Source organism: Seriola aureovittata, chromosome 7 (assembly GCF_021018895.1).
Source record: "Seriola aureovittata isolate HTS-2021-v1 ecotype China chromosome 7, ASM2101889v1, whole genome shotgun sequence".
Lineage (NCBI taxonomy): Eukaryota > Metazoa > Chordata > Actinopteri > Carangiformes > Carangidae > Seriola > Seriola aureovittata.
In genome coordinates this window covers 22,318,057-22,333,134 of record NC_079370.1, presented here as the reverse complement: position 1 = coordinate 22,333,134, position 15,078 = coordinate 22,318,057, and the positions used below count along the sequence as shown (strand labels likewise).

The 15,078-nt window shown below is 41.0% G+C and overlaps 1 protein-coding gene across 5 annotated transcripts in view; it reads left to right on the top strand.

The window, feature by feature from the left end:
• The window catches only part of plecb (plectin b), a 124,572-nt gene that overhangs the window by 27,161 nt on the left and 82,333 nt on the right, over positions 1 to 15,078 (top strand). The window contains exon 1 of one of the 5 annotated variants that reach the window (XM_056379783.1): positions 6,063 to 6,228. The exons of the other annotated variants lie outside the window; for them this stretch is intronic. Within the exon in view, the coding sequence (XP_056235758.1) occupies positions 6,183 to 6,228 (46 nt within the window). The 5' untranslated portion in view covers positions 6,063 to 6,182. Of the gene's footprint in view, positions 1 to 6,062; positions 6,229 to 15,078 lie in introns of those variants that run through there. 5 annotated transcript variants of the gene reach the window in all.

Here is a 15,078-nt window from a genome sequence, read left to right as displayed (position 1 = left end):
GACGTCCACAGCAGGGCTACCAGTCTGATGTAGACAGAGCAGAGGGGCTGTCGGCAACCGAGCTGAGAGCCGGCGAGACTATGAAACACTCTAAGGTGAAGAGAATCAGAAAGCAGGGTTAGGATGGTAACTTTATGCAAATAAAACCTCACAGAAAAACAGAAACAGGCAAAATGGTGTAATGTAAATGCATTGCATTGCTGGTTCCAGCCTCTTTACCGAGCCCTCTGCTTGGCCAGTTTGCGTCCTTTCACACACAGTCACACAAGCGTTTGTTGTATAGCTTCCGGCAAACAAGGCTAGTCATCTTGTGTTTACGGTCTTCAAGTTCTACCCACATATACACACAACATTTTTATTCTGTACATGTATATAAACATTTTTTAAATGTTTCCACAGCAGAGAAAAACCTGGGTCCTATCTGAACCTAAACCTGGTCATCAGGATTGCTCAGACAAATTCCTCAGCAGATTGTCTAACAGTGTCTGAAATCCCTTTTCAAACAGTAGAATTACGACGGGCCGTGTCTGACAGTTTCAGTAACTTTCCAAAACAAACAAACGCAAGGTTTGAACTTCTGTGTCAAGCACTCTTTTTTTTCATTCTTCATGCAGCTGCTTTCATCACTTTTTATCGTGTGGGACCGAGGGAAACACCATGAATGTCTTTCGAGGATTGTGTTGCCTGAAAGTGTGCGATGTATCCCTATTTGTAAAATTCATTTGACACACAAAGAAATCTGGGAAATCAGGAAAGCAGTGTGGTGGCCATTTGGGGCTGGTATAAACACATTTCCCTTTGGAAAGCCAGGCCTTTCATTGCGTGACCTTTTAACCTTTAATTCAGAACTTTAGAGGATTTGTTTTTGATATTAGTTTTTGCTTCTTTGGTAAAATTGTGGCATGTGGGCACAGTATTTGTTCCAGTTCAGCTTGGGTTGAACAGTTTTTCCTGATAAATATAGCACATTATGTCCAATAACTCCACAAACTCCACACACACTTATAGCTTTCTCTCACACTGCTGAAAAAGGCAATGAAGTGAAGGACAGACGGGATTCTACAGAACTCATCAGGGATGCAGAGAGAGGCGACTTTGACTGTTAGTAAGAAGTTAAGAGAAGATTCCTTAAGCAGGCCTTAAAAAGAGAGACCTCAGCAATTTACAAGCTGCCTGGCTGCTAATAAACGCTTGTGTAGATTGGCAGGATGCTGTTATAAGTCTGTGCTGGACTTACAAAAGTGCACAGAAGCAAATAACTCCAGCTCAGCCCGGGGAAGCATGACAAAAGCTCTGCTTCTCATAACTCTCATTCCTCTCAGGACCCCGGTTATGAAACACTGCCAGTGGCTGAAAGATTCATCCCTGTAACCTTGAACAGCTCAAGAGTTTGTGTTTGACTTTGTAAGCTGTGTTTGTTGCAGTATGTAGCCATATGAGCAGCTGCAGGTCTACAGTTTGTTTTACATCTCTGTTAAACATTTGAAGAGGAAACCAGATGAGGATGTCTGCACATTCCAAGTGTTAGGCACAGGCCAAAAACTAAATAAGGTGTTAAGAAGAATATACAGTGTTGTCGTGTTACCTGAGGAATTAGGTAGTTAACTGTGAGCCAGGGCCAGGTATTCCTTTTAAGCAATGACAGTATTTCCCAGCATTGTCTCCAGTTATGTTATAAATCTTCCACCAACCCTCCTTTTGGCTCCACATCAGATGCAGCTCACTCACAGGTTTTCATTGCATGCTGCAAATTAGTCCCACTATTAGATTTCCAGTTTTTCCCTCCGACTGAGGAATTCACTCCTGCAATTAGAGGCATTATCTGTGATTGAGTATCCAGCTGCAGGCCCTGTGTTAGTGTGTGTGGTGTTGGAATTGGTGAATTACTGAACAAAATACACATGAGTCATGTCAGCAAATAAAGAACAGCAACACTTATTGCTCATTTCCTGATTTGATAAGAGAGTAATTTCCCCCTTTCGGGTGTCTTAATGTTTAATGTGAGATTTATATTCTGACTAAACACACACTGTAGCTAAGCTTCCCATGGTTTGAGTTTGGGTGGCAGCACATGGAGGTGTGCACCCTTCACAGTTGTTATCAAATTGGTCACATCTTGTGTTTAGTACTTTTTAAATGACCTTTTCTATACCGATTTAATATTTGCAACCTGATTCATATTTAGTTTTAGTCTGATTAATGTTAGTTTAAATCTAGTTTCTCAACAAAACTAGAAACATTTAGTCTCTTTGTTTGTCATTGAATCATGCCATTGTCATTGATTTCTTTTCTTCTAAACATTATCAGTAAATTATTTCATGGCATTTATAAGCGTAGGGAGCCAGCAGTCAGTCATCAGACAGGCAATGTCTCTAATGTGGCCTAAAGCCTTAACGGCTCAGCCAGAGAAGGACTCTGATGCCCAATTCCTGAAAAACATTCTCGGGGAATGCATCTGGTGTCTGGTAAATAGTTTTATTATAATGAACGGGACGTCATCTTGCAATGTTGTATTCAGTTCCAGGTCAGTATCCAAGACTTAACACTGTTTCTACATAATGCACAATTGAGCCATTTCTGCTTATCTTCAAAACGCAGAAGGACAAACCCTCACATTGATCAGTTCATGTAGAAAGTGCTTGTACCGTCTGTTGTTAATACCGAATTCAGTATAAACATCCTTTTTTTTTTTTTTTTTTTTTTTTCCATTGTCTGGCTGTCCTTAATGGAACATGTCACAGTGACAAGACTCGGGCATGGAAAGAGAGAGATGGGCACAGGTCCAGAGGGCTACTGATGTCAGCCAAAGCAAGCAGTCACAACACTCGACACACACAAAACACACAGCTGAGCCCATCTGCAAATTCGCATGCTTGTGTGCGTCATTCTGTTGTATAAGACTGTTGTATAAAAAATTCTCAAGAAGTACTCGGAGACAACCACTTCAAAGAGCTGTACACTTCACAAAATACTCTCAAATACACACACACACACACACACACACACATGATTGAATTCTCCTTGACAGTGCAGAACAGCTAGACTTCCATTTCCCCCCCCTGCCAAAAAAGTGTCAGTCCTTTCCTCCAGACGTCCTTTTATTATGTACAAGAGGCCATACAAGAGCTGAATCAAATCATAGCTCTGCAACAAGGCCGCCTGCTGTCTTAGCTCAGACTGAGGCTAACCGATTATTAGCGGAGGCATTGATTTGCCATCATTTATTTTGTTAGGTTTTGATTTGGTACAGTTTAATCCATTTCCTGTGGCTTTGACCGCAGCCTGTGCTACTGGGTACAAGCAGGGGCCCCCGTGGTGATGATGAAGCTTGATCAGTGGTTGATGTGAATGCTTACAATACAAGTCAGCCACACAGTCAGTACAAAGGAAGTCAGTTATTGACAAAGGATAGTTTTTGGATTTGTTCACACGATGCACATATTGTTTAAGGACAGAGCCGAGTCTGTCTCTCATCAGAGTTTTATTCTCACATTTTTCAGCAGATTTTGGGAAATACTTAAAGACCCCTTCCGATGAAAATCTAGTTTTTAACCTTGTTAACTGTTAACATGTCCATATGTTTTTTTTTTTTTTTTTTTTACAAAATGCAAGACCATATCAGGAGTGAAATAAGCAGACTGCGCATTTCCAACTTGAAACTGCAAAACGGATTCAGACAGCCAGGCTTTCATACGTCATATAACCGAGGATCCCGTCAACTTGCAGGGACGTGGGGAAGGAGGAAAATAAACCTGAAACCTTGTCAGCACAGAGAGCGAGAGTTTGCATTAGCACAACCACCAACACCGTGTCATCCACTGCCAGTTACAAGCTAAAAACCAACATAAACAAATATAAGATGCTAACTACGCTAATCATTCTGATATTTCACCATCTTGAAATGACCTGCTCTTTCACCTGTCAACCTAACACAAGCAGCGGTGGTGGGCTGGGCGAAAGGCCTGATCCAGATTTTATCAATGAGGAAGGAAGTGTAGATGTGCCTCCAGCCCCAGTTTTCCATTTATTTTTTCACTTTTTATGTGGGAAAACCATGTTAAACAAAATATGAATCATAGCAGTATCTTTTACATAGTTTAAAACATGTCTGGAGAGGACACATTAGAGCTGCAGTAGATTTATGATTTGAACCACAGAACCGCAGATGAAAATGTTTTTGTCTCAGCTCAGGGACTCTCAGCTGAGGAGACTTTTAGATGTTTGGTGTAGTTTTACATTTTAGCATTGAGGACAATAAATCAGCAGACTACTGCAGCAAGTAACAGGAAAGCACTTGTCTGCTGTTTGCTACATTTTAGTTTGCCTGCAGCTATAAAACTGTATAACCAGTAATCTTTCCCATTCCTTGGGTCCAGTTTCATATCACAGTGGGCAAACAACTGCAGTGTTTATATGGGAAAGCTACTGCAGGACTGTTATTGGCTCTTTGTTGAAGGAGCATGTCTTTATATTGAGCAGTTTCTTCCAGTGGCGACAGTGGTTAATAGAAAACTGACTTTGAGTCTCATTAAAATGGATATGCACTTTGGTACATGGTGGCAAGGCTTTCCTCACTTGTTCTTCAGTTCGGTTAGAAAGTCACAACATATTCTCAAAGCTGCTCTGATCAATCGTTTTAATCTAGATTATGGATAAAATGACTAATCAGAAAGGGTTCTCTCGTACAGACAAAACCACAGATAACTGTCACCAGACTCTGCAGTCCCCCTCAGCTGGAATGAGTGTTTCAGTCTACTTTGTGCTCTTTTTCATTTCTGTTTCCGCTACTTTGCTTTCACCAGCCTCTTTTCCAGCCCCAGCTATTTTCTACTGAGTCATAGGAGTGCCATAAAAAAGAATAAAACTGTAAAAGAATAAGAAAATAAATGTGGAAATATAAACAGGAATGAATAAATAAGCACATATAAAAATGTGGAAATATAAAGAGAAATATGTAAAAGAATAAAAAAGAAAGCCTTTGCTTTCCCCCTATTGTTTCTGTTGTTCCCCTATTGCTTTTGCTTTTGCCTATTGCTTTTAGTATTCCTTGAATGGCCAAGCTGTCAATCAACTGTCTTTGGGTGGGATTTCCTGCCCAGGCTGAGAAGGACGATTTGAAGGACGATTGTAAATATTACTACTGTTCTTTCCGCTGATGAATATGTACATATTTGCATTACAGATGCTTACATGTTTACTTATTTACAGTACAATAATAACCCATTGGCTTCATTAATCAGTAAGTTAAATTTTCATGCTTAAAATCTTTGTACTATAGTTAAAATATGTTGTTACCAGATACTGGCAGAAAAACACTGTTTCATTATGTGGTAATCTGGTCGCAACTGGTAAATATGTAATTAGCATTTGGCTAGTTTAGTCAGGAATTAGAGAGGGGGTTGTTATATCTCCCCATATGTTTGTGGTTGATCTGTGTAAGCAGCAGGCTCATCCTGGGAATTACAGCAGGGATCCGGGTGTGGCGCTCACACACATACACACACACACACACACACAAACACACACACACACACACACACACACACACACACACACAAAGAGAGAGACAGAGACAGACAAACATTACATGGTCTTTTTCTCTCTCTTTTGCTTAACTAACCAACAGAACTTGCTTCCACCCTCTGCTTTCTATTTATCTGTGTCCTCTACAAACTCTGTCCTATATACTCTGATAGAGGGATTGATAGCTAATCCACTCTTTATCCTGATTGGCTGCCTTGTGGCAAAGCAAGGTAGCGATTTGACTCTGTGATTGGCTGAGTTTTCTTTGTAGTGACAGACTGAGAAGCCAGTTTTAGGTGAAAGAGGAGGTGGAAGAGGAAGAGGAGGGGACAAGGGAGGAGCTCTTCATTGTGTAGATTCCTGTACACACTAAATGTTTGTGTGTGTGGGTGTGTAACAGAGTTTTAGTGAGTACGTGTGTGTGCACATGGTGTATCACAGGAACCAAAACAGACTAGGGGTCCCGGTCAGCAGACCTGCAGAGGCAGAGACAGGAGGAGAGAGTGACAGTAAAGACTTAAGACACAGGAATCTACTCAGCGAAAGCATCAGTTCCGTCATCAGTTGTGCCAAACAGGAAGGCAAATTTTTTTCAATCCTCATCAGTATTTACAGCATTTTGGCATCATCATTCTTCACAAGGAGGCCAGAAAGTCACAATGGACAGCTACAGGTCTATCCAAAATGAGATCACTTCTCTGAAAGGTATTTCAGATTGTAATTCGCTGAATCAGAAATGTGTGTATTTCACTGGGCGTTATGTGGGAATTACATGAAATGAACAGGCCGAACAGTAAAGAACGAGGGGGACATTTTTATTGTGTTACTGTGTCTCGATAGGAAGGCAGACAGGGAGGGGTGTCTGACTGGTATTGTTTGAGAAGCGGCGGAAGCTCAGAATATCCCCCCAGCTCAGACACTTTCAACTCAGCTTCTCAATTTCATTTCAAAATGAAAAGGACATTTGAAGGTGGATACAAAAATGCGTGGATAAAAGCAGAGGGGGGGGGGGGGCTCCTCTTGCCTGTGTTAGTGCTGGCTTTCCCCGTCTACTATCTTTGTGTTGTTGACAAAGAAAAGTGTGTCATTGTGTCCCAGCCTGTGTAAACAGACAAAAAAGCACACCATCCGAAAGACTTACACTCAGACCGCACATTTGCCATGCAAACCCAACATGCAAAGTCAAACGTCATCGTGCCTCAGCTGAAGTTAGTGACGATATTGTGCTGAATGCATGGGCAGCTCTGCTTGGTGTTAGCGTGTGTGTGACAGGTGGATTGAGATGTAGCACAGTCTTTTGATTGTCATATACAACAGCTGCCTTTCTTCTCTGCATCACTTGTCCTCATTTGTTTACTTTATCTTCCTTCATCACTCGGCATGTTGCTATAGTTACGTCTTTTCAACATGTGACCCATCAGGTTTGACCTCTCAGGACAAGTTATGTGCACGTGCTGTTCCAGTTCCCGTTGTCACTTTCACGATGAGGGAGATGTCTCTAAGTGGAGAATGCTAAGAATTACATCACTCAGGAAGATGATGACCAGAAAGATGAGATGGAGCTGATAATAAACAGTAAAGTTCAGTAGGTGTAACTGGAGGCATATTTCTTCCACAGCATTCAAACAAGCAGATAGACATACTGTACATGCATATGTAAGATTACACAAGCAGGCAAACAGCAGACTAATGGGCAAAGTAAGTCAAGTCATGTTTATTTGTGCAGAGCTGTATATAATGTATCAAAGGGCTTTACAGGAAGTACTTCCAGTTCAGTCTGAGCTCTCTATGAAGACTAAAAAATGTATCATAAACCCCTTTGGCGTCTAAAGGGAAAAGGAAACTAGAATACAACCACATGAGAGGCAGTTCCTCCTCTCATAACATGTGGAGAGGAGACATAGAAATACGAGATGCAGCATTCCAGCAATGACCATGGATTATAAATCCAAAATGTATTAAATCTAATACAATCATTAAAAGAGAAGGTTAGTTAATGCATTGATTAATTGATTGAAAAATTGGTGGCAGTTGTTTTCTTTGTTTTAGATTTTACATAATGAATGTATGACTTTTCAAGAAAAAATAGAACAGTGTGATAGTTCCAGATGCTCAAGACTCTCTAATTAAGTCCCAAGAGAGTCCAAAGCAAGATGAAATGTGATCAGATGGTGTCATGATGCCGTTCTCCAGTCATAAAGGGTGGGGCAGGGTGGTGGTGGTCTGTGGCTGTTAGGGTAGAATGATGGTGTAGGGCTGATGTGGTCATATTGATTCTCCTGATAAATTAGCGCCAACACGCAGACCCTGGCCATCAACCACCTACTTGTGTTTCCCAGGAAGTGCGCTCGTGCATGCTTTTGAATCACAGGATTCGTTAATGACCAGATAGCGGGAGAGGCCAGGCAATATTTATGATCAATACATCAGAGATAATTGCATTAGGCAAACTTTTCAGGTTCCCCAGTGTCCCAGAATAAACCTCTTCGTGATTACAGATGTGTGACTGTCTGACACTTTGGGTTTTCTGTGGATGGTGTGTGTGAGTCTTCACACACTCACACTAATAGGAAACTATTTATTGGATCTCACCACGGTGCAAAAGTTAGACAAGGACCTCGAATGACTTATATAGTACCTCAGTGTCTGATGCTCATTCATCAGATATTTCAACTCAAGTGTCATGATACTAAGAACACAGTGTTACATTTTTAGAAGCAGTGCACATCCGTGCATGTATGTGTGCATGTTAACACAGGACTGATCATGTACAGTGCCAGGAAGCTGTCAGATCTACTGTGTGTGTGTCTGTGTGTCTCCATCTCATCCCTGAATTGATTTCAGTGTCACTTGCACTTGCTGGGGGGTGGGTGGGGGTGGGGGGGTGTCTGCAGTCATATAAAATCCCAGAGGCTTTCCCCTGTTTTATCCAGTAACAGATATCCACAGGCAGCTCCTGGATGCATTAGGAGCTGCAGCATCCTGCTGTCACACATGAACTATGGATGATATAGGTTAACAGTCAGCTTAGAGGCGAGTATTCATTCCATCCTGTTCCGTCACAGGCGTGGACTTGATGTAGTATTTGTCTCTGAAAGGGTCTAATCTTGCAGTCATAGGTGAGGATTTGACTTCTGTAATACGTGTTATATAACCTCAGGGTTGATGATATCCTGTGTCCTGTGTTGAAGGATTCATTTAACACTGACATGTTAAAATGGCAAGTTTTTTTCATGTTTGGTTATAATCTTTTGCCACATCTTACTGTATTCAAATCAATTATTTCTGCTCCTGTGGGAAATATAATTTAAGTATGATTCGGTCTGATGAACTAAGATACACAATATGAGTATTGTGTTACAGTGGTAATATCAGAGTGTGAACTGAGGAAGTATCAACTAACTACTGCAGGACTCCACTAACCTCTTGCCTGAAGTAAAAATCCAGTTTAACAAGCCACTGATGCTGTTGCTGCTAGAGGTTTGCAATGCAGCATGTACTGTTTCCCAGGGTAAACCTAGCAGGCATACAGCTGGCATTGAAAATCAAATGTAAAAGCCTTTAAGAAACCAGCTATGTAATAATAATAATAATGATAAAACTGTATTTATTTATATATTTTATATAATTTTTTTTTTTAGGTTAAATCTCTGTTAAAAAAAAACGAAAAAAAGTTGAATATTTGAATGAAAATGATGAACAATATTATTGACTTCAGCAAACAGAGAAACTCTATCCTACCAATGACAGTGACATAAAAAAAATGCTCACTACGCTCTGTGTGTGGCAGCAACACCACTCTTGTTCCTATACTGAGAAAAACATAAATAAGTGCAAATACATTTACTGGCCTTTAATCCGTTTACAGCTGTGACACACTGGAGAGAGGAACAGGGTGAGGTCCTCGTGTGCGTGCAGCCTCCTCTCCTCTATTGTCTGATGGAAATAACTTTTATGATGCAGGAAATGTTGTTGGGTTTGTAAATGTGTTTGTATTGCATTCCCACATGTTTGGGAAATTAAATCAGACCTCTATTCAGATATTTGTCAGGCCAGTGAGACACTTTAGTGTACGCTCTTGACATTTGTTGAGAGGTATAATATTTACTTTACATTAATTGGGCTTAAAATCTGTTTTTTGGAATGAGCTGTGATGGAATTTAAAGACTCCTTTCTCTTCCTTTGTCCATTTTCAAATAGGATTATCGTTTTCTGTTTGTAGCCATGGCATGTTCCTGGAGTGCCCAATGTCAGTCATGCACATTACACACTCATTCAGAATAATACTCTCTGTGTACACACACCTCTCTAATCAGAGTAACAGGGAATTCCCTGACCTGTTTGTAGGTATACGGGGGGTGACCACTCACACACACCCTTGCCTGTCTTCCTGCCTTCATTTCCTGTTTCTGTGCCACCGCTAAAAGAACGGCAGCCACTGACCTGCGCGAAAGTCTGTGTCCACGTTTCCGACTTGAAGAGCACGTTTAAGTACATTCAGTTTCCGTCAGTCAGACTTTGCTGCACCACTGTTTCCTGACCTGGGGAATCCGTGGCAAAGGTGACATTTCTGTACTATTCATCATGTCTGGAGTGATGCAGGGTAAACAGAGGGTAGTCCAAGGCTGAGACGCAGGGCCAGGGGGCTTCCAGGTTATTGCGTAATGAATGCGTGTCAAACACAGTTGCATCTGGATGTTTTCCAGCCTTTGTGTGGTTGTTTACCTCTATCTTTAAAAACCACAAAAGAAAAGGTGTATGGCATCTGCTAGGGAACTCAGTACACAGGGTGCTATCAGTGGTATTTTGGGATATTATTTTCCCGTAATCACATGTTTCCAGGTCTGCGTGAACACTCTCTGAAGTGTCTGTGCTGCCGTCACGGTGCATTCATGTGAACGATGAGCACTGCCAGTAACAAACTGGCCGCTCGGATTATCACCAGTTTTTGCTGATTACAGAGAACAGTGTTTGCATTCAGGACAGTTTGAGGCTGGCGTTTGCTGCCAGACATGAGGAGGCGCCACAGGATGGGATGATTATGACTGCATCCTCATTTTGCACAAGAGAGAGAGAGGTGCTACATGCTCAGTGTGTGTTTACCTTGAAATGTGGCGCTCTATAGTGCAGTGACCAGTGGGTGTGACACAGAGAGAGGTGTTTAAAAAAACACACCTGTGTCTGTGTGCATGTTAAGAATCATGCCCTTGTTTGGATTTTATAGGTTGGGAAATTTTTATTATTATTAGATAACGCACAACAAACATCTTTAATCTAAATACATGACTTTCCCTCAAGTCTGTAGCCACTTTTTTTATTACTTTGTGTTTCCTGTCTGTTATAGTTTTAGAGCCAGTAGTCTCTAGTCCTCCGTGAATCACACCATTTCCAGATACTGTCGGGAAACTGTTTGGCTTACTCTCTTTGCTGACAATTGTTTCTTGTAAGTGTTGCTATATTGGATCCATGTCTTGGTTCTCACTGGTACAACTGAAGAAACAGAGAGCACAAAGACAGGAAGGAAAAATTGCAAGAGGGTTTTTAAGAGTCGGGAAGTTGTAGTTGCCTTAATGGAGACTGTTGATTCGACACAAAACGTGTGACTTAACCTGCGCTACTGTGCAGCCATACTCATTTGTATTGAAATGGATATGTTTGCTCGTTCAGTATTACAGCAGCCTGGTTAAAATCAATGTAATCCAACTTGGCTGCAGTTCTAGAGTAAAGTGAGATGTTATTCTGGCCACAAACATTTAGTCTTTGATCAGAGACAGCCAGCTGCCAAAAAAGGCAGCAAACTGTTGGACAAGAGCTGTGTGTCAGAGGAATGGGATGAGTCCTCAAAGCTTAGAAGTGAATAAGATAAGAATTTGGGAGGATTGTTTACGAGTTTCTGCAATTTGGCAAAGAACCACTGCTTTTGGACTCTGAACTTGAAGGAGTGATCGGCAGCAGGCCCCTTGAATTTCAAGTGTGCAGATCAATCATATTACAGGTCGGGTGTGTTCTTTTCTCCAATCTGCATCTATGCATGGGAAAATCAAACCAGGGTTTCATTTTCTCACGGTTGGTAGCAGAGGACTAAAAAGATGACTGAACAGCAGCTTTTTAAAACTAAATTAGTTAAATCAGACGGGAAGTGACTCACTGACCAGTCCTCAGACACAGTCACTTGCCTGTTTTGGGGTTATTTATTTAGATTTCTTTATCAAAAAGGATGCATGATCAACAAATGACTCAGAGTACGATAGACCACATTTTTGACCACAGACAAATGACTCATACATTCTGACCACACACTGATTGGCAGTCAAGGAATGCCAAGTTGAACGTTTTTGCAAATAATGATCTTCCTCAGCTGATAACCAACTTCCTAAGATAGTGAACACAGAGATGTGTACTGTAAAGGAAATTTCCACTTATTTCTAACTAGCGCATTTTTTTCTTTTTCTTTTTTTTTGCCATAGTGCTGATTGTCTTAAAGATTTCAGCACTTTAATGATGAATTTCTTGTTCTTCATCATTGTTTTAATAGTGCAGCTGGTCTGAGCAAACTCAAGGACCGGCAGCTGAACCCAAGGGCGATTAAAATACTTTCTTTGAACTAATTTTCATTTTCAGTATCTTGGATTGCTTGTTTTGCTGGATTTATTACTTATATTGAAATTGGTGATGTAGTGAATCAGAATGAGAAAAAAAATTACTTTAGAGTGATGTGGATGGGTCACTGAGTCACCTTAATTAGTATCATTTGACAGTTTCAGTTTGAAATGCTAAAGGTTATCAGCACAATTACAAACACTTGAAAAAGCTGACATCAAATTACCTTTTTTTTATAGGTACCATAGCCTCATTGCCATCTTAACAAACTGAGCCTAAACAAAACATGCTCATTATCATTGACAAAGAAGTGGAGTTTTCTCCCTTTATTTATGAAACCATTGCTGTGTCCCAATTCTGGGGGCCGCATCCTTCAGAGGACACGGCCTACTTTACGAAGGATCCGCCCATGGAAGACTTCGTTGCCCAGGAAAAGAAGGGCACATTTTTGAAGGAATCTTTTGAAACGGGACAGTCTAGTCGTGCCGCTGTGACTCAGTCGGTCTTCAAATGCAGCCTCCGAAGGTTGCGGCCCCTGAATTGGGACACAGCTCGTATGTTTGCCCTATTTGCCTAAAATGGGAACTCTTCTTTGCTCACAGTGTCACATGAAAACTGGTTAGCAAATTACAAGAACATCTGATTCATCAACATTTATTGAAATCTTCCAGCTCCTCAGCCCCCGCCACACATTAAAATGGATTGACTTGCCATCACCTCCTCCTTACTGCAGTGGGAGCAGTCTGACCTTAGATGTTTGTAATGTTCCAGTAGGAGATGGTGCTTGGCACGGGATGATGGTCTGATTATCATCAAACTGTGGAGGTCATGAGGCGTCTGTGTGGTCTGTCCTGTGTGAGCTATTTTACAAGAAGAGACAGGATGGAATGGATTGTGTGACTCTTGTTATTGTTGCCTTGTGGAATAGCCTTTCCATCCTCCCCTCATATTTTTCCTTATATTTAACCACATGGGAATTATAGCCAGTTCCTCGCCTGTTTATTATGTGTCAGGCTTTCTCTAGCGTGTTACGGCTGTGGTTCAGCACTGAATCCAGACTCTGACTGTAACGGTATACTCTACATTTAATATGTTTTATTCCATGCAAAAGCCTACACATTGCGATTCTCACTTTCACAACCTGGCACATCAGCACTCTTTGTCACAGGCTCTCTACGCATCTGGTTTCACACCTCTCTCCACAATGCCTTAAGCAGTTTGTACACAATTCGGGACATTCCTGAAACATGGTTATCTCTGCATCACTGCTAGGAAATGCATCATGGGTAGTTTCCCCTCTCTGTTGTTGAACTATTTTTGGTGATGGTGAGTTCTAGGGGAAAGACCTCACATTGTAGTAAGGTTGATCAGCAGCTCGACAGCTGTGATTTGACTTAGTGTCCCCCTCTTGGCAAACATGACCCGACGGAAGCCAAGGAAAACGAACACACTTCTTCTTGATGAGTGTATTGTCTCTTGAAAATTGGCCTCTGTATGTGTTTACTGCCATCAGAAAAAAAAATGTGTGAGGCCTGTAGCCACTTGGGGACAGCACTACAAGCCGACTTTGACATCACTTCATTCAGTTGATATAGTGAACATCTTAGCCAACAGTTTCTTTATTTACACATCCAGCAGACATTTGGGAGTTGTGTTTCTGGAAACCTGATGCCTTTTTTTTCTTTCATTTTCTGTTTGGTCCCCACCAACTCCTGGGGAGAAAATCTGGCTCTATAGCTGCTCAATGCTCCACTATTTTCCCCAGCTAGTCACTTATTGTGTCTGTGATGTGCGTGATCCAAAACAACACAGCCGTGGGCCATAAAACCAAAACAATGAGTTTAAAGACTAAAATGCTCCGTAGAGCTGACGAGAACTGCAGAGCTTCTCTGTGGGTTTGTCTATATGAGTGACCTCTTTTATATTACATGCAGTCATTTCATCCTTTGTTAATATAAGGGTAAATTTTAGTGCAGCTTTGAATATATATGGCAGGAGCATCAAAATTAATATGAAAACTACGCTAAACCTGCATACTGCAGTGGTTCAATGGGAGGATTTTGTTGATTGCACATTTATCAGTGTGCATATCTCACCAATTTTCTGGATGAAAAAAGTGTCAAACCTTCTGTGCTTTTCCCAAAAAACTTTTGTAATAATTAAAGGATGCTGATTTGATATTTATGAAAACCTGTTTTACAGTTTGCTGTGATGCCTTGAAGGATCTACCTGCTGCAGAAAAAATGCTGTAACACAGCTGTTGGAAATTTATATTTCAAAATTAATTTCACTTGATTTCTAGATTTAGGCTGAAGAAATCCTTGAGAGAGCGCAGTGACCTGAAAATAATGTAATTATAGTTATAAATCATGGCAAGTATCAGCAAAGTTAATTAGCTGTCCAAGCACCAAGGTTATAATGTAATGAGAGCTACAATGAAAAGGATGAAAGTAAATGTTGAATTGTGCGATGAAACAGAAAAAAAAATAGTAACCGACAGGAGAAAATACAGTTTAACCAGGATTCACGCAAGACATGATTGAAAAAACACCAGTTTAAAACACTTAACAAAGGTCAGGAGCAGCTTGGCAGCTGAATCCATTTAGCTAGACTGCTAAAGGGAGAAAGGATTATCAGGAGAGATGGTGGTTAGCTAGCTCTCACAGCAGGTGAACAACAAGGTGGCTGTGAGACTCGTCAGCGTTAACTTGCTTGTAGTAGCCAAAAGTAACATGCTAGCTCATTGTAAGCCTGGCTCTCAGGACGCGCATGGTTATTGGAACTGACAAACAGTATTTGTTACCTAAATGGAAATGTACTCTGTCACCATGTGTTGCCATATTCTATCAAATGATATATAGAGAGTATATATATATGAATATATCTGATCTCAAAAACATCTGAAGGTGTCTTGATATCTGAGGAAGCATTCAGACAGGAACTAAATGTGACACT